At 50.6% G+C, this 19,825-nt stretch overlaps 1 protein-coding gene across 4 annotated transcripts in view; it reads left to right on the top strand.

Moving 5' to 3' along the window:
- The window catches only part of TICRR (TOPBP1 interacting checkpoint and replication regulator), a 1,117,313-nt gene that overhangs the window by 501,703 nt on the left and 595,785 nt on the right, over window positions 1–19,825 (top strand). For all 4 annotated transcript variants that reach the window (XM_069624305.1, XM_069624303.1, XM_069624304.1 and 1 more), the window contains exon 11: window positions 930–1,009. In XM_069624305.1, coding sequence (XP_069480406.1) covers window positions 930–1,009 — 80 coding nt within the window. The remainder of the gene's footprint in view (window positions 1–929; window positions 1,010–19,825) is intronic.

Genomic DNA, 19,825 nt, shown 5'->3' with positions numbered 1-19,825 from the left:
TTACAGTAACAGAATGGGCTTATGTATGGCCCAGCATACAGAAGCCAGCCTGCGACTAATGGGAGCTCTTCCTGGAAGTAATCTATGACGACCTTGCCCTTTAGTGGACCCTTCAACTGGATATCTTTGCTTCCAATGTCAACAGGAAGTATGAGGTGTTCTGCTGAAGAGATTTTCCTTGGCGAGGAGCTCTGAGAGACTCATTGATTGAGTGAAACATGGAACTACTGTTTGCGTTCCTGTTAATTCCCGTCATTCTGCTGATTCTTGGTAGACTGCAGAAATTTGGGTCCACCACGATCCCGAACGACCCAGGCTGGAGGATGTGGCATCTGGAACTTCTAGGCGTTCATCTTAATGCTGCACCCTTTTTCTCGCATGCCCTTCTTTCTCCTGTGCCCTTTCTCCCCCCTCCACCTACTCCCCTCTCCTAGATTTCTGTACTGCTATGGGAGTTTTAAGATGAGGAAGAAATCACTTACATTTTAGTAATGGATTAGTCCTTCCTCTCACAGATTCGTTGTTTCCCCAAACTGAATTTCTTGGCAGATTGCTATTACGCCTCTCGCTGTTCTGCAGACCTTTAGCTGTTGAGTGTTAGGGAAAAGGCAGACGTGAAGTTATGGGGTGCTGCTGGCTCCATATGTATTGTCCTTGATGATGGATCCTGCGTCCTGTGCACCCAACTGCTGAGTGTGGCCAACGCAGCGCTGCACTCTGATGGCTGAGAAAATGCTCAGAAGACAGCTGCAACATGGGACAATATATCTAAGATGGTTGGAAGGATGGCTGTATCAAAGAAAATTCCTAAGAGTGAAGTAATTTTTAAGCACCGTTCTGATCCTATAAAGAAACTGCATTTGATGTTTTTCATCAAAAATTACTTTGATTATGAAAACTTTTTTTTTTCTTTTTACTATTGTTTACAGATGGCTGATATGCTGAGAATTTTGTCTTTGGCTGGAGAGCCTTCAAATCTAACAACATTCCTTGAAGAAGTTCTTGATTTGTAAGTATTGCCTCATCAATGGCAATGAGCCTTTCCTGCATTATTACTCGAATGCCTAATGTGATCACTGAATATCTACATATTTCTGGAATAGGTGTACCATGGACAGTTATTGCGCGAAAATAATATTTGCGCATACGCCCTTCTATCTCCTTTCTCCATGGCGACATCGACTCTCCTCTGGACAGACCTTGTTCTTTTGCTTCTTTTGCAGAGTTACAGATTGGCAATATGCATATCCAAAGTGCATATGAGGATCTATGCATGCCCGGTTCTGCCATCTGATCTGCCCTGCTGGATCACTGCCAACTCATTTTCTCCACTGAGACCTGGGTGGCCACCACATAGCTACCCACTGTTTGTGCTTACTTTTGGGGGGGAGGAGAGATTTATTCCATGTCTTGGTAATGGCTTAGGAAAACAAACCTGTAGTGTTAGGTAGGGATCGCCTTGACGTTGGGCCTGACTCTCAGTGGCTTGGTTTAGCATTCTGTTCTGGATTCACTATTGTAGGAAAGAGGGGTGGTAGAGATAGTTAGTCCCTCAAGAGAAATCACAGTTTATTTACTGAAAAATAGATTCTCTAGCACAAGTTCATGTATTGAAATATATCAAAAGAAAGGGAAGTACAATAAATAGTATTAATAAAAACATCAACTGATCTAAATGGAACCAAACCTATTTAAAATCACCAACAGACATTTGGAGTATTGATAAATGCCCACACTATTTGGAAAGACTTTAAAATTCATCCAGGAAGCTTCAAGGGAGTACAGGAAGGCTTCAGGCATGAATGGTCCAGCGATTCCAGCTGGAAGAACGACGAGGAGGCGTTTGAAGCAAGATTCGTCACCACATAGATGCTGTCAGGAGGATCAGCCGTAACACATTCTAGGCAACCTCCAAAATCTTAAGGGGTTTGTCTTGTGTCTCCAAGTTCCAGGTATAGTTCAATTTAATTAATGTATCTGGAATAGCTAGATAGATGCATGTGCGCACAAACAGCTGTGCGCTTTTCAAATGTTGGTCACCAAATCATCATCATCATCATCATCATTGCCCAGGCAAGCTCAATTTGCACATGCCTGAGACCCCCTCATTCAGTTTAAACTAGATTCCATACAAACCGAAGTACCTTTGTGGGCTCTAGGAGGAGCACACATTTGCAGAACAGGCGTTGTGGCTGTCCATCGTGTCACAAACGCACAGATGGCTGAGATGGACTTTCAAAGTGCAATATTGGTCACTATTCTCATACTCATTGAACAAGTGTTACCGATGTGTTCACAAAAGGAACCAAAACATAGGTTTTCTGACCTAAGGCCGCCTTTTGCTTTGCATTCTGATCTCCTTGTTACCTAATTTTTTTTGAAATGTCAGAACCAGAACAATAGCTTCTCTAAAAGAAGCAGTCAATTTAAATTTTAAAATTGGCCACATGAGCTAACCTCCCGGGGTACACAGAGACCACCTCCTGGTTACCTTGCGATGTCATCCCGCAGTTCGTTTTTCTGGCCTTTTGGGTGGCCATAGGAACTTGTTTCTCCTAACTGTTCATATAGATGCGTTTGAGTTATAACCGACACCCCCCCCTTCTAGATGGGCATTCATTTCCAGTCTATTGACTCTGATTACTACCTAACTTGCTTGACCCTCAGAGCCTATGTCCCGTCTAGGAAACTTTCCACTTGTAAGGAACTGCTATATATGCAATTGAATTTGTTGGTTCCTGGGGATGCTTCTCTGTATGCTGAAAAAAGGGCCTATATTGAACAATTCGTTAGACTTCATAGAGTGATAGGAGGCTTTGCACTTGAGCTGTAAAGTTATTTTGGACTAGATGCTGTCTGAACAGTTCTACATGAAAGGTTGCCTCTCATTTACGGTACTACCACCACTGCCACAAATAGCTTAAGAATATCCAGACTCCTCAGGATGGTGCAAGGGTTTTTATATGGCGGAACATAGATGCAGAAACTTGATATATGAATTAAATGACACACTAATGGTCATCCCACTCTAGTATTACGTGGGCTTCCCACCTCCTTTGCTCAGGCTTCCCTATTGCCTGGCTTGGCAACTAGAGATCGGGAACACCTGCTGTCTTTGACTCTGACTCGAGTGATTCTCTACAGGCCTCTGGTTTTTCTATCTCACTCCCTGCAGGTTTTTCTAGGTGGAAAATGAGCTGGTGCCTTTTTAAAATGGTCCGTACTTGGCACACTGTACTTTTATGCCCTTGTGTTCATGTCCCTTTCCTGACTCTGCACCCCTCTCAGCTGTTCCACTTACCTTGTCTCTACTCCTTCCTCGTTACGCCCCCCTCCTGTCTGTCTTATGGTCCCACAAATTCAGTACTCTTCCCCCCCCCCCCTTTCTACTGTACCTTTCTCTTATCTCATCTACACGTCACTCTTGGCTCCACTCTACTCGCCATTCTCCTCTCGCCTCTACCCTACTATCTCACTTCTACTCCAGTCTCCTCTATTATCCTCCCCACCTCCCATCTTTCACACATCTCACTCATCTACTTTCTCTAACCCTCAGCTTTCAGCAATCATTGCACACAGGCAACACTCTCCCACTAACTCTGCTTTAACAATCACCATGTTCACTTCCACCGTCCTTCCTCTGCCTGGTTTTTGTCTGCCTCCTCTCACCTGACCTCAGACAAACCCCCTACACCATGTGCTTCATTCCTCTTTTATAGGGGTCTTCTCTTCCCACCTCCTTCCTTCTCTATTGGCTCTGTTGCTCTCCTGTCCCTAGGCACCAATTGTTGTTGGTCTTCTCCCCAGGACCCAGGATACACTGGGAAAATGCCTGAAAAAATACTGTGTGGTGCCGTTAGCAGTCTTTGATGGCTCGGAGTTAGTTAATCTGGCGTGTGGTTTTCCTTTCGCTGCAGTGGCCTTTCCAGCACGTGATAAGCTGTTCTTCTCCAGCTTTCCGTAAATTGCACGGCCCTTGCAGTTCTCTCTCGTGGGTCATTTGATGCTTCCTTTTCTGGAGAGGATTCTGGGATCTGTGGTCCTGTAGATTACAGTCAAACACTGGCCAGAATGTGTTTCGGTAGGCATTGGGTGTTTGAGTGGTACTTCTAACATGTAACCGGTCCTATGAGGGGGGCATAAGCTGGGGTCTGCCCAAATCCCGCACACCGGTTCTGGGCAAGACTGCCTCTAGCAACAAACTCTGTGTGTAGGCCTCCTGCCCTAGGTTGAGTTGGGTCCCTGTCCCCCTGACAGTCACATCCCTGACCCCGTCACACCACCAACGTTGGGTGTGCTGGTCCTGGGAAATGCTCCTACTAATACCTCTCTGAAGAAAAGCTTCAAATCTTAAGGGCTTGCGTTAGAGGGCCATCTTTCCAAGTCCAACTAGGTTCTGAACGTATAGTAGAGAAGTGTTCCACATTGGGTGCTGGACTGTATGGGAGACATTTTGATCATGTTAATGGAACCACATCCCTTAGGAGCTCTGAGGACTTTGCCCATTTCTATTCAGAGGTAGCCTAACGCACCTCTGTGTACCTTAGGACATGTATTCACTGAAGTGTGGCATAGTCTCTGAATAATAAAATACATGGACTGACTTGGTCGCCTGTGAGGCTAGTCCTGATGATCTACAGTCCCCAGTGGGTAGCATAAGACCCAATGTTCATGATCATGCAAATATTGTGAATATAATATTGTTTAGGGTCCACTCTGGCACCTTTTGTTGAAGGTGATCCGAGTCAAGTAAGCTGTGCAGTTGGTTTTCTTGGGCACTTTGGACTACTTGCAGCCAGTGCATGAGGCATCACAAGTTGAGTGGCCTAAGGCAGCTGTTAGTTGAAAGCTGAAAATGTTCAAAAGGGCGGCGTTGGAGCCCCTTTGTTGCTGGCATTTTGAATTAGTAGAAGTGCTGGAGTCCAGATGTCAAAACGGGAAGAAATTGTCTTGCAGAGACAATGCAGATAGATGCCCCCGTTTATCAGGCTCCAGTATTTCGATCCCCACTGACTCCTTGGTTCTCGTGGGGAGCCAGATTGGGTGATCTTAAAGTTCATTGTCCTTAACCGATCTCTCCTCTGCCACCCAGATAGGGGTCCAACAGTGTTTTGAAACCAAAGTAATTTTCATGGCACTGAGCTCAGGCCTCGACAAATTGTAAAAATCCTGCTGGACCTGCAGGTCGAGTAACTGAGTAAATCTATTCAACCAAGAGAAATGCATTTGACCCATGAATTGGCTGGCATCATCTTTATTAGTGATGGGTAATTGGAATAACCATTGTTCTGGAGCTTTTGAATCTGCATGGATTCATATGCTATGCATAGTGGCCATCTGGTGGTTTGCTCAGAGTATTTATCTTAATTTTCGAATTTGAAAAATTGTGCGCCGACCGGGGTGTTCCTGTAACTGTCTACGTCCTCAGCTTGTTTTTTTCCTCCATCGGTTGGCAGCAACTTCGAGACAGACCTTTTCAATGCCATTTTAAATACAAAAAGAACGAAAAATCTGCGTCTCAATGAGAACGAAAAGAGAGCGACGGCTACAGCATTGAGGTGTAGAGTAAGAATAGTGAAGGGATTTTCGGTATGTACAATTGGCATACATTTTATCGATTTCACATTGGAGAATACATATTGGCCTCATAGACCGCATCAAAACCTCTTCCCTTATGGACAACCACATACAAAACAAAAAATGTTTACCCCATGACCATGCCAAGGATTGCTGCCAGGCGGTTCAAGCCGAAAACACCTAGAGCATAGACAAAAACATTTGGCGGCATGTTCATGTTAATGTTAAAGGACATTTGTACCGCACACTATCACCATTGGAGTGGTCCTTTGGCGCTCTGGTGGCTCTGAAAGAGGAGGGGAGGTTGAGTTAATGGGAGGAAGCAGGAAAAGTGCAAGAGAGCAGTGATGTGCTTTTGGCGGGCCTCAGTCCGGTGGGTTCGTTGGCTGGGCCTGGGATGTTTGCGGCCGGTAGTCATTGTGTACTGTTGTGCAAGGCTGTGTGTTTTTTGTTTTGTTGTAATGTAGTGAAGTTTTTGCGGTTTGTTGTGCTGTAGGTTTTGGTTGTGTTTGGTTTGGAGTTTGAGAGGTGTATGCAGAAAGGGAAATTGTTAGTAGGGTTGGTTAGTTTGCGTCTCTAGCCTGAATTGAAGCGCTCAGCTTTTTTAGTCTCCCCTCTTGCGGCTCTGTCCAGATCTGGGTCTGACTGGCATACAGGTTCCTTACTCCTCTAGCCCCCACCTCTAACATGCTCTCTCATAGCTCCCCTTATCTTACTTTCATAATCCTGTGGCCATTGCACCTGCCAATGACAACCTCTCAGGTAGTGGGGTGATTGCCAATTTCTCCAGCATGGGGTCAGGCATGGATTCACATGCTCATGAATATTCCCCGTCGTCAGGCTGGGAATCCTCGGTAAAGAAAAAACCAGTTTCGTTTCTGATCTGTCTTTCGTAGTAATAACCAATCACTGGTCTCTGCGTCATACTGACCACAGCCAATGACTGCCCTCTACCTAAGCACCGCCTCTGGCAGCCATCTTCAGATTTTTACCGCACGTTCATGTGTTGGGATCCTCGTGCTATTGCTCTCGAGCGTTAGTGCTATTTTTTCGCGCTTTTTACAAAAAAACTTCGATTCTTTCGGTCAAAAGAGCCTCAAGCTCCACCGATCCTACATCCGATCAACGGGGACCCGTGTCGGATTCATCTGTGCCCCTCAAGGGTGAAGATTTCGTCGAGCTACACTTCGGAGGACTCCAGAAGCTTCTCAGGCCCTGTCTCGGAGATGGCCCAGGAGAAGGGAAGCTCGACGCCCGGAAAGCTGTTCAGGGTCTGCCCTGGATGCCAGCTGCAGAACGTCTTCAAGGAGGACGAACACTCTTTCTGCCTTTACTGCCTTCATGAGGACAAGACGCACGTGGAGAAGGACTGTGCGTTTTGCGGCAACATGTCGGAACGGACCATGAAGGACCGCCATCAACGTCTCGCCAACTGGCTGGAGGGTAAGAGCCCGTCTGGCGAGAAGAAGAAGAAATCCGAGCGGTCTTCTAAGACCTTTGAGGGCGCCCCGGCGACGGGGGCCCAACATAAGGCCAAGCACCGCGAGTCCGCTGGCACCGGGAGCGCCGAACGGTCGGGCTCTGCGGGCGCCAGGCAGGGCGCACCCTCCCCGGCACCATCAACCACGAGCCAACGCTCTGGGTCGGGTAAGAGGAAGGCCGAGCACCCGGCGAAGCTCCTGGAGAGGCCCCGGTCGAGCTCTAAGGCAGAGGAGGAGCGTGGCAGTGCCCCCTCCCTCAAGGATAAGGCGGTGAGCGCACCTAAGGTGGTGAAGGCCTTGATCCATCCGACCAAGCCCTCTATCGAAACGGTCGCGGCGGCCCTGGCTCAGCCTGTGGTGGCTGCACCAGTGGTGGCGACCTCAGGGCCCAGAATCTCCCTGCCTCCTCGGAGGGAGTCTTCCTTTGTGCCCATCGATAGGACCCCCGTGAAACCCTCCGTGGGGAAGAAGGGGGGGCAGGGCGTCGTCGTAGAGTCGGCCTCAACCTCAGAAGAGGAACTGATCGAGGTCTTAAGCCACGGCCTAGGCGTGGAAGAAGGCCAGCCCGTCGGAATGGACCCCGACGCAGGTGACGACGACATCGTCGAGGATACCGACGGGGCCCCTGCTCGCCCGTCGGATTCCCCTCTGCCAGCGCCGCAAGACAACTCGGCGGCCATTTTGTTGGCCATACAGTCCTTATGCTCCGAGATAAGGACGAGGCTACCGTTACCGACGGAGGAACCTCTCCCGTCGGGGGATCCAGAACCGGGACCTTCTGGTGTTCCCCCTACCAAGAAAAGAAGGATCCATCCACCACCTCCTTTTCAACCGTCGCGCCCCTTCCAGCCCTCCTCCCCGTCCACCCGAGGGGATGATACGGGGACTGACACGGCAGCGACGGGTACGGACGACGAGGCATACGACGAGGATTTTCCGTCGTCGCCTCCCACCAGGGCCTCTCCGCCCGACGAGATCGGATCTTTCCACTCCATGATCTCCAGGGCTTCCGAGCTTTTCCAACTCTGCCCTGAGGAGAAGAAAAAGGAAGGCTTCCTTTATCAGCGGCGCGAGGCCAAGAGGAAGACGGTCCTCGCAGTGCCTCTGTTGGACGACATTTGGGATGAGGGCCTTTCCCTCCTCAAGAACCCTTCCACGACGCCAGCTAGAAGAGACCGGTACGAGAAAAAGTACCGGGTCCCGGACACGGCCCCCCTATGCCTCCGGGCGCAGCCTACCCCGGACTCCGTCGTCTCCGCGGCAGCCAGGAAGAAAGCGGGGGGGGGTGCGGCCTCCACATCGACTTCCCCGCCGGACGGCGAGGGAAAGAAATTGGATACTATGGGGCGTAGTCATCTCGTCGGCAGCGACGACGATTAAAGCGGCCAACGCCTTGGCTATCGTGGCCCGCTACGACAGGGAGCTCTGGTACAAGATGGCTCCCCTGCTGGATTTTCTGCCGGACGACAAGAGGGCGGAGGCCCTTGAGATCCTGCAGGAAGGTGAGGTGGCCTCGGACCACGCCATCACCGTGGCGACGGACATCGCCGACACTGGATTCCGCCAGCTGGGCAACGGTGTTTGCCTTCGACGTCGTGGATGGCTCAAAGCTACGGACTTCCGGCAGGACGTCCAGACCAGAGTCCTGGACATGCCCTTCGACGGGAACAACCTGTTTGGGAAGACAGTGGACGATTCCCTTCAGGCCATCAAGGCGGATACTGAGACGGCCCGGGCCCTTGGAGTCCTGCAACGACGGACGCCCTTTCGGAGCGGCGGAGGCAAGGGCGCCTCCAAAGGTTCCGGCGGCGGTTTCGCTTCCTACCGTCAAGCGGCCCGCTCGTCGTCGCAAGAGGCCTACAGAGGACGAGGCAAGTCTAGCGGACCCCGCCGTCGTCGCCAAGGAGGTCAAGGCGGCAAGGCCGCGTCCAAGCAGGATTGAACCGGCCTTGGGGTCGGGCCCCCACCGAAGCACCCCGGTGGGAGGCCGGCTGGCGGGCTTCGTCAGCGTGTGGGAGTCCATCTCCACCGACCGTTGGGTGCTGGACGCCCTGGCCCGGGGCCACGCGCTCGAGTTTCAAAGAAGGTGCCCGCGCGTCCCCCCCGTGGCCAGGAAAGAACTTCACGTCCCTCAACTTCTCCTGGAGGTAAAGGCGATGCTCAGAAAGGGCGCCATCGAACTCGTCCCAAAGAGGCTTCGGGGCTCCGGAGTCTACTCGAGATACTTCCTCGTGAAGAAGAAGACGGGAGGATGGCGCCCCATCCTGGACCTGCGACGTCTGAACAAGTTCATCAAGGCGCAGAAGTTCCGGATGGTCACCCTCCAGCACGTCCTGGGTCAGCTGGAGGAAGGAGACTTCCTATCGTCATTGGATTTGGAGGATGCCTACTTCCACATTCCCATCCTAAAGGGGCACCGCAAATTCCTCAGATTCGTGGTCCAAGGGCGTCATTACCAGTTCAAAGCCCTTCCCTTCGCACTACGGTCGGCACCCAGGGTATTCACCAAGTGCCTTGCACCGGTGGCGGCGCAGCTGCGCCGCGAGGGGATCCACGTCTACCCCTACCTGGACGACTGGCTCATCCGCGCCAAGACGAGGGAGCTCGCCGTGGTCCACACGGCAAGGACCGTCCAACTCCTCACGGACCTGGGATTCTCCGTGAACTACGCCAAATCCCACCTGGTGCCCGCGCAAGTCGCACTGTTTCTGGGAGCGAGGCTCGACACAGTGTCCCTTCTGGCCTCCCCGTCGGAGGAGAGGACCAGGACCATCTTGGGCAAGGTGCAACGGATGTTGGTGGCCGACGCGGCCAAAGTGAGGTCCATCAAGTCCCTCCTCGGGATGATGTCTTCCTGCATCTACTGCATTCCCATGTGCAGGCTCCGGATGCGCCCGTTGCAAGAATTCCTGGATGCGCGCTGGATCCAGACGACGGGCAGCTTCGAGGAAAGGATCAAGCTCGACGAGAGTTTCCGACGAGCGATACGGTGGTGGGGCACCCGCGCGCATCTGACGGCGGGCATGGACTTCCAGACCCCAGCCCACCAGGAGACTGTGACCACGGATGCCTCCCTGGAAGGGTGGGGAGCGCACACCGAAAATCTGCACGCAAGGGGACTCTGGCTCCCGACGGAGAAGTCCCTACATATCAACGTCCTGGAGCTCCGTGCAGTGTTTTGGGCCCTCAGGTCCTTCCTTCCGTCCCTCAAGGGCAAGGTGGTGAGGATCTTCACCGACAACTCCACCACCATGTTTTACATCAGGAAACAGGGCGGAACCAGGTCCCCAGCGCTGTCCAAGGAGGCGCAGGACCTGTGGCATTGGGCCGTCGCCCAAGGGATTTTTCTGGTGCCGTTTCATCTGGCAGGGATAAAAAACACCATCGCCGACTCACTCAGCAGGGAGCTGCGCTCGTGCCACGAGTGGGAACTACGGCAGGATCTGGTGGATCGCCTCTTCCGACGGTGGGGCACACCCCAGATCGACCTGTTCGCGACGGCGACGAACACCAAGTGCCGGAGGTTCGCCAGCAGGTTTCCCCAGACGAGGAGCATGGGCGATGCTTTCTCGTTCCCCTGGGAGGGCCTGTTCCTCTACGCGTTCCCTCCCTTGCCTCTGCTAATCCGGCTCGTCAACCAGCTCAAGAGGTCACGGTGCAGGATGATCCTCGTCGCACCTGCGTGGCCGAGGCAGATATGGTTCCCGGACCTTCTGGACTTGTCAGCGTCCCCGCCGATCAAGCTGCCGGCGGACGCGGATCTACTCTCCAGGGAAGGAGGCGCCATCCTCCACCACGACCCGAAGTCGCTGAACTTGCAGGCCTGGCTCCTGCAGCACTAGAGTTTGGAGGATACGACATACCGGCCGATTGCAGAGAGGTTCTTGCAAAGGCCAGGGCGTCCTCGACTCTTAAATGCTACGGACACAAATGGAAGAGGTTCTCTGTCTGGTGCCACGCACAGAAGATTAACCCTCTACGGATTACGGCTCCCCAAGTACTGCCGTACCTGCTGACGCTGGCCAAAGCTGGTCTGGCACATGCGTCCATCAAGATTCATCTTGCTGCGATCTCCCGATACACCAGAACCACGGGCCGGACGTCCTTGTGGTCTCATCGTCTGGTGAAAGAGTTCATGAAGGGACTGTTCAGATCGTTCCCGCCGGTGAAGGCTCCGGCCCCGGCGTGGGAGCTCAACGTGGTGCTGACCAAACTCATGGGACCTCCGTTCGAGCCTCTGCACTCGGCCCCGTTGAAGTTTCTATCGTGGAAAACAGCTTTTCTTGTGGCCATCACCTCCGCACGACGAGTGGGAGAGATCCAGGCCCTTTCCTGCAAGGCCCCGTACTTGACTTTCCACGACACGAGGGTAGTGCTCAGGACGCACCCCTCCTTCATGCCCAAGGTACCGTCGGACTTCCATCTCAACGAACCCTTGGTGTTACCTGTGTTCTTCCCGTCGCCTTCGTCGCCGGCTGAGAGGACTTTGCACTCGCTGGATGTAGCTAGAGCGCTGAAGTTCTACGTGGACCGCACGAAGGGTTTTCGGAAGACGTCACAACTCTTTGTGAACTTTGGACCTGTCAATCAGGGGAAGGCTCTCTCGAAGGCTTCCATCTCCAGATGGCTCTCCGGCTGTATCATGTGCTGTCACCGGTTGGCAAACCGACCGCTGCCTGGCCGTCCGAGAGCCCATTCCACCAGAGCGATCGCAGCTACCACGGCGTTCCTATCTGGTGTGCCCCTGCTGGACATATGCAGGGCTGCTACGTGGAGGTCGACGCACACCTTCACGAAATTCTACTGCGTCGACCGGGATTCCAGGGAGGAGTCCAGGGTCGGCCAAGCAGTGCTGCGCAACCTGTTCGCCTGAGGTGAGCCTGGTGAGGAGGTAAGATGCTTAATGTTGAGTTGATGTGATGCTTAATGTTGAGCCTTTGCCACCTCCCGTGGTTGTGCATGTGTGTACTGCTATGTATTCTTTATTCATGAGCATGTGAATCCATGCCAGACCCCATGCTGGAGAAGGAACAAGTTACTTACCTGTAACTGTTGTTCTCCAGCATGGGTCTGGCATGGATTCACATGCGAACCCTCCCGCCTACCCCTCTGCGGCTCTTCACTTGGTCATACTGCCACTTCACGTGCTTCCAAATCTGAAGATGGCTGCCAGAGGCGGTGCTTAGGTAGAGGGCAGTCATTGGCTGTGGTCAGTATGACGCAGAGACCAGTGATTGGTTATTACTACGAAAGACAGATCAGAAACGAAACTGATACTGGTTTTTTCTTTACCGAGGATTCCCAGCCTGACGACGGGGAATATTCATGAGCATGTGAATCCATGCCAGACCCATGCTGGAGAACAACAGTTACAGGTAAGTAACTTGTTCCATCTCAATAATTCCACACCAGTGTGGTACCTGGCGGTGATTAATTAAGGGCGTGCAAGAGTGTTGGTGGGATTGTCTGGGGTAGTTATCTCAGTCTCCATGTGTGGCGCCTGTGTTCCAGTCTATCCGGTGTCATCCGTCCAGGTGCCATGGGCGTTACTCTCTCGGGTCAGGGATGTCTGTCTTTTCGGTTTATTCATCCTTTTTTTTCCAGTTTCGGTTTCTTGGTTTTGTCTGTGGTGTTGTAGAGCCAGGTTTTTAGTGATTTCCTGAATTTTAGGTGATCTTCAGTGTTATTTCTTTTGGGATGTTCCAGGTTTTTGCGGCATGCGCAATGCAGACTGAGTCTACACAGGGCGAGACTACATCAGATCGGTACTCAGTCAAGATCGATCCCCAAGGGCCGCACATAGAGGCACCTGCAGGGAAGGTATACATCACTTTTGCAGAATGCACGTATTGGGGTGGGGGATTGTAGAGGGGTGTGCAGTGGCTAGCCACATGTTTGTAGTAAAAAAAAACTGGGACATTCAGTGAAGTTGCTAATCGTCGTAGAACACCGGGGAAGCCTCGAAGCAGATTCCTAACTCCGACGGCTCATTGAAACAAGTTGGGGAGTAGTCCCCTGGCAATAAAGAGGCTCCAAAACACAAACAAGACACCAGTCGAGAAAAGAGCGCCGATACGTCCACTATTGCACAGTAGACAAGTGACATTACCCACACATCGAGTGCTACAACACGGCACTGAAATGGGTGTATACACACACAGCCCCCACACCAGAGGGACACCTCCATAAAATCAGCATCCACCACACAAAAGCAGACCTACTCGGAGGGATCGCCCCCCATTTCAGAATCTCTGTATAAATGGATTTCTCACTCTGAGAAGGACTGGGATGACGAGTAAGGAGATATTCCGAGTCAGGCTACAGCCACCCCAGTGCCGAGGAACAACACTCTGGGTTCAAAAGAGTGGTCCATGAAGAAATTTAGGAAAACTGTCAAAAATTGTTTGCTTTACGGAGAGCCATGAGCCCCCTAAAACAGGGCTTCACTACCCTCACAAGAAGAGACTCCTGGAGAAAAGGCAAGGGTTCACGAGCATCCATTCCAACAGAATGAGCCCTACTCACCTCATGAGCACATGACCTCTATCATGATTCTGACTCGCACCTAGGCCCTTGTGAAGACATAGATCCTGAATCCTACAGTAGGATTGTCCAAGGCCAATCTAACCGTTTTTGTTATACTTTTTTGGATTCTCATGTCCCCCCACAGACCCCAATCTTGTTTTGTGGCACATGGGAACACCTGTGTATAGGCGCCGTACAAATGTCCAATAAGAAATAAAAATTACACTATACCCTCACTAGATGAAGTACCACTAGTGTCGTCACTTTCCAGTACTTGGACTTGATCAGCTCGAAAATTTGCTAATATGACATAAGAACCAAATAAAGAATTTGACTTCATAGAGGATGTATTAGAGGAGGGGAAACAGCCTTCTCACTGCATATCACTATTCAATGCCATAAATAAAACCAGATGCCACCATGCCAGTGGACCCAAAGGCGGAGAAAAAATATAAACCCTCACCTGCTGATCCCCTGTACATAAGGGGCCAATTTACCCCTGATTCATTAGTAGTAACTACAGCACAGAAGAGGGCAACACTACCAATGGCATTCACAGAATATGCGCCAGAAAGAGAAAGCAGGCGCATATATACTCTGGGGAAAAGAGCTGTAGCCCTTGCGGCATACACTACAAGAATCGCTAATGCTACAACGCTAATGGCCAGGTACAACAGATCCCAAAGGGATGAAATGGAGAGCCTTGCCAGACACATACCTGAGGAAATACAGCGATCATTCAAAAGTAAATACGCAGAGGGAAAACATTCTGTAAATACAATGATCAAAAACAGTCTAGATGCAGCAGAAACAGCTGCTCCAGAAATAGCAAGAACAGTCATAATCAAAAGGTATGCGTGGCTGAGGAATACAGGATTTAAGACAGAAACTCGGCTACTCTAATAGACGAGCACATTTATTCTCTTTATTTTCTAGTCCCCAAAAAAGATAAAACAATTTGAACAGTACTAGAATTTGGTCATGCAAAAAGTATATGTAAAAAAAATGAAAGTTTATAATGACCACCCTGCACGAGTGCATCCCATTACTAAAGGAAGGAACATTGATGAACACACTAGTCATGATATGCATGCTCTCATATTTCCATGTTCCCCAGTCGCAGAAAATGCCTACGATTCAAGTTAGGGGAAAAACCTTTCCAGTTCAAGGTACTATCTTTTGGAATAGCATCAGCACCATGTTTGTTAACATTCTCGCAGAAGTGGCAATGCAAATATGCAGGAAGAACATACCAATATATCCCTATTTAGACGATTGGCTCATAACATGCAAAACTCTGCAGTCATGTATAAAACACAGCAGTAAACCTATACTAAACTCTGTTTCATCAACTAAACCAAATCAACCCTAATGCCACCACACAAGAAACCGCTCCTGAGTGCAATAATAGAATCTGAGCGAGAACAGGCTTACCCATTGGAAGAAAGAGTGCAGGCGATCCTTCCACCGAATACCAAATACTACATAGGAGAAAATATATCGGTACGAAAACGAATGAGTTGGGAATGATGGCATCATGCATATACATTGTCCGACGCGCACGGCTAAACATGCGTACACTGCAGCAGCGGCTCTCAAGCCAGTGATCTAAGCCCAAAGGCGATTGGGACGATATAGTGATAACAAAGGAAGTCAAAAACTCTCTGCAGTGGTGGACAAGGGAAAACCTGTTGAAAGGAAGACCATTCAGACAACCACCATGTGGCACTGACCACAGATGTCTCACTGATGGATTGGGGGCACAATGCCAAGAACTCAACAGCTTAAGGAGCATTCTCGCAAAAGGAACATCACATGGACATACTGGAACTCCTGGCCATAAGAATGGCTGTCTTTTCTAACGAGATTAATCAACAACGTGTTGGTCAACACAGACAATACTGCAGCCACGTCATACATTAACAAGCAAGTGGGAACACATCTGGACCAAATTAGCACAAGTGCATCAAAAGAGGCATTTACATGCAAGCACATGTTCTTGGGGAAGAACTGTCTAGCAGATAATCTAAGCCAGTTTTTACAACAAATTAACGAGTGGGAGTAAAACACAGATGTACTCAGACAAATCTTCAGATAATGGGGGTACCCCACAGCAGACCTGTTGTAACAAAACATGAAATGCCCCTCCTTTGCATCCAGGTACCCAGCGAAAGGGTCCCCATGAATGCATTATGGATGAACTGGTCAGGCGCATTTGAATATGCCTTTCCCCCAGCCCCACTGCTACGCAGGGTAATACACAAACCTCTACACTAAGAACTCACTTTGATTGTAATCGCACCGATGTGGGCACTAAACACCTGGTACCCACATATCTTGAAGATAGCAATGCACCCACCTATAAAGTTGCAGAGCGAACGCATCTTGCTAACATCAAGGACAACTTAGACACCCTTGCCTGCAGTCTAGCAGCTTGGCTCCTGAAATCATAGGTTTTGGACACATACAACTCCCAAGCAAATGCATAATGAGTCTTAAAGAAGCAAGACATCGGGCTAAAGTCACACTTGCCCAATGGTGGTTGTGCGACCGCTGTGTGCCTCATAAGTTATCTTGCTATCAAGAATATAAACAAACATTGGCAAGGCTGACAGTTTGGTCTTTTGTGTAGATTTTGGAAAGGTATTTTCCAGGCTTTGCCTTAATGGTACTAACTGGCCATTAATAGCAGCTTGAAAATGGTGCACATACACCTGGGCATATGACGGCAGTGCTGATCTAATACCTATATGCAAGTGGACACTGTTGACTTTACTAATGCTTTAAAAAAAATGTATTAAGTGCAAATAGCTACATTTAAGCCTTTTTGCACTGCCAAAATAAGAAGTCAATACAACAAAACGGATCATAATGATCAAAAGAAAACGCCCAGCAAAACAGAATTGAACATTAATCTAAAGAAGATAGAGCATCGTACATACGTAGAAAATACAATGTGTATATTACTAAAATCAAAATAAGATTAATAGATCTAAAAGGGGGGGCTCAATAACACCCCATATAATCTAAAATTGGATTTCATGAGTCATTAAACTTTTGCCAGGCCAGTACCAACACAGTGAGCCAAAGAGTCGGGCGAATAAATGATGGCCCAAAATTAGTCCGCACTAAAATTCATTGTCGAGAAACAGAGCTCTCCATAGCCCTTCAAGTAATCATCTAAGCCAAGGTAGTTGGTTAAAATGTCTAGCAGTCTCAACAATTGTTTTACAGAGGCGGCACACCTTTGTTCTCAGGGTTTGGGGGGGGGGGGGGGGGGGTGCCAGCCCATGCACCATTAAATTCAAGGACTAGGATGCAAGTTAAAACACAGGTATATTATGAAACGCCTGTGTGTCGGATCACAAATCTTCAGAAGGTAACTGAGGTGATTCGGTTGAGAAACATTGCATAGAGTATTGCATATACCTTTAATCATGCATCTTGTCCCCTTTCCGCCATTCTTGTGGGCGTCCCACATGGGGATAGTACCGGAATACTTGGCAGTGGACAAATTGAGCTTCCCCTTTATATGTAGTATAGCGTGCGGCCTCAGGCATGGAAACGCCCCACCTGAGGCCCCGTCCTCTGACGCCTCACCTCTGTCCCTTTTTCCACACGGACAGTGTCAGACCTGGCAGCCAGCGCTGAGACTCTTTAAACTTTCTGCTTGCTCCTTTTGGCAATCTTAATTGACTTCTTTCTGTACCTCGCCTCCCCTATCGCATGTCAGCTGCAGGAGGCTTTACGAGATGTGCCTCATGCAACCTCTCGTTCCTGGCCTGGGACCCCATACACTCTGCCTCGAGTGTTTGGGGCTCAACCACTGATGGGACGCATGTTCGGGTTGCAGCGCTCTCAGTCACAGGGCATTGAAGAATCGTTTGGCGTGGTGGAGAGATCGCCTCCATACTTCTCTGCCCAGCTTTAAGGACTTTGTCTCCAGGGCATCTGTTCAGCACGGCTCCGCAGCGGAGCGACTCCTTCTCCGAGGTTCCTACAGACAAGGCTTCCTCACGTTCAGGCATGCCTGAGGCCTATAAGGCTACCGGCTCCCTAGCCGAGTGGGTCCGGAGGGTCCGGCATCGTAGAGTGCCACCTCCAAGAGTTTGTCCTTGGCACGAGGGTGTCCAGCCTACTGGAGCTCGCTTCGAGGTCGTGAGTCAGGATGTTTCGACTACTGGCCAGTCCCTACCAGAGTGTTCTGAGGTTGACGAGACTGCTTCGGGTGTAACACCTGAAATATATCCTCTCATGTCTGATGCCTCTCCTAGCTCAGGGCCTTCATGCCCTCCCACCCAGGGCATGGCGCAAGGTTTCAAAATGGCGGTGAGGCACGTGGCAGGGATTGACAAGCAGGCAGCCATCTTGGATCCAGCTCAAGGTCCGCCCGTGTTTTCGCCCCCATCGAATGGGCTTTGCAGGACGATCCCGGTTCCTATCCCTCGTAATGCGGCGGCAGATTGTACGGTGCAGGTTTCTGGTCTCCTCAGGGATACATCTACACATCCCAGCCTTGCGGCTACACGCCCCAGGCACATCAGCACTTTGACCAGGGGCGGAAGCCCAGTGCCTCTGAGCGCTGGGCCCCATCGGCTTGCGAGGACCACTTCTTCGAACGCTTCCTCTTCCCCATGCATTACCCCCAGTTGAAGGGGCTCCTGAAGGATATGGTAAAGGTCATCCCGCAGGTCGCGCCTCCCCGCTTTCCCTTCTGGGTAATCCTCCTGTTAAACCAGCCCTGCCTGTCCCCCCTCCAGTCCAGGTCCTACCAGTTGTGCAAACCCCTCTACCTCCTTCCCTGTACCACAAATGCCTCCCACTCAGCCACTGGACCGGTCTTCGGTCCCGGATTGGTGGTGGGCCCAGATTCCCTTCAGTACCAGAAAAAAGGGGAGGGGGTCGGACGATGACACTCAGGACAATGAGCAATCGGCATGTCTTCTACGGGAGCCGCCTCCAAGGAGGACAAGGCCCTTGAGTCTTTTGGAAAGCACTGTTCTTCCATCTCAGAACTGCATCTGCGGCAAGCCTACGCAGACTCCCTTTTTGCTGCGACTAACTAGAGGCTGGGGGAATTCCTGCCCGAACTCCCCTTAGACAAGCAACTTTCATTCAAGGCCGGTCTGTCAGATGCTCGGGCTGTTGAACAGGACCTCATGGAGTCTTCTGTCTCCCACATCAGCACAGCCAGCAGAGGGCTGTGCCTTGGTGTCGAGATGAGAAGTATGGCGTAGATGCACGCCACTAAGTTTTCATCTGATGTGCAAGAACAGCTCCTAGGGCGTGGACCTTTCATTCGTCAACCGATGAGTTGACGAAGAAGCCTCCACTAAACCCGCCAAGTCCCTGGCCATCCTGACAAAGCCTGTACAGAGATTCTTCTGGCCATCACAGGGCAGGACTGCATTCAAACCCTGCGCCTTTTCCGGCTTCAAGGGGTTTCGGGACCTGTGGCACACAGAGGCTTGACAGGTTGCCAGCCACAACCGGAGGGAGCTGCAGAGGACTTTATACAGGTTTTTCCATTCGCTCTCTGCCGCCCATGCCTCTGACACCAAGAAGCAGTGTTGTCAAGGTCGGGGAACACAGCTCGCATGTGTGGGGCCATTCTGAAGTGTCTTTTCAGCAAACCCATGGATCCTAATCGTAGTCTCCAGTCTTCCTCTTCCATCCTCTCCTCCTTTTTTCGTCGGGTCGTGTGCCTGGCTCTTCTATGGGATGTCCTCCCTCTTGTAAAAGTAGGCAATAGAACTGGTTCCTCTTTCACACGGGCTCCTGGTACTATTCCAGGATTTCTGCAGTACTCAAGAACAAGAAGGCTGGCCTATGGTTTGTCCTGGACCTGTCATTTCTGAATCTCTTTACCGCTGGAACGCTTCAAGATTACTCCCACACACATAGCTCAGTCTCTGTGTACAGGGGAATGGATGTGTTCCCTGGGTATCAAAGATGCTTACCTGCACGTACCCATCTACCAACCTCATCAGAAGGTTCTGCGGTTCACAATTATGTCGTACCATTTCCAGTAAAAAGTGCTGCCATTCGGCCTGAACGTGGCTCCTCATGTCTTCACAAAGTTGGACGCTGTGGCGTTCTTTCTCCGCCTGGAGGGCCACCATCTGTACCCTTATTTGGACGACTGGCTGTTGAGTCGAGGTGCTCCACTACTGCCATAGATTGGCAGATATCCTTCACCAGCTGGGGTTCTCCCTCAACCTGAGGAAGTCGCAGTTGTGCCC

The sequence above is a fragment of the Ambystoma mexicanum genome, chromosome 11 (genome assembly GCF_040938575.1).
Source record: "Ambystoma mexicanum isolate Mex_15411 chromosome 11, UKY_AmexF1_1, whole genome shotgun sequence".
Taxonomy (NCBI): Eukaryota; Metazoa; Chordata; class Amphibia; order Caudata; family Ambystomatidae; genus Ambystoma; species Ambystoma mexicanum.
The sequence above is the reverse complement of the archived record's forward strand: the minus strand, read 5'-3'. Positions and strand labels throughout refer to the sequence as shown.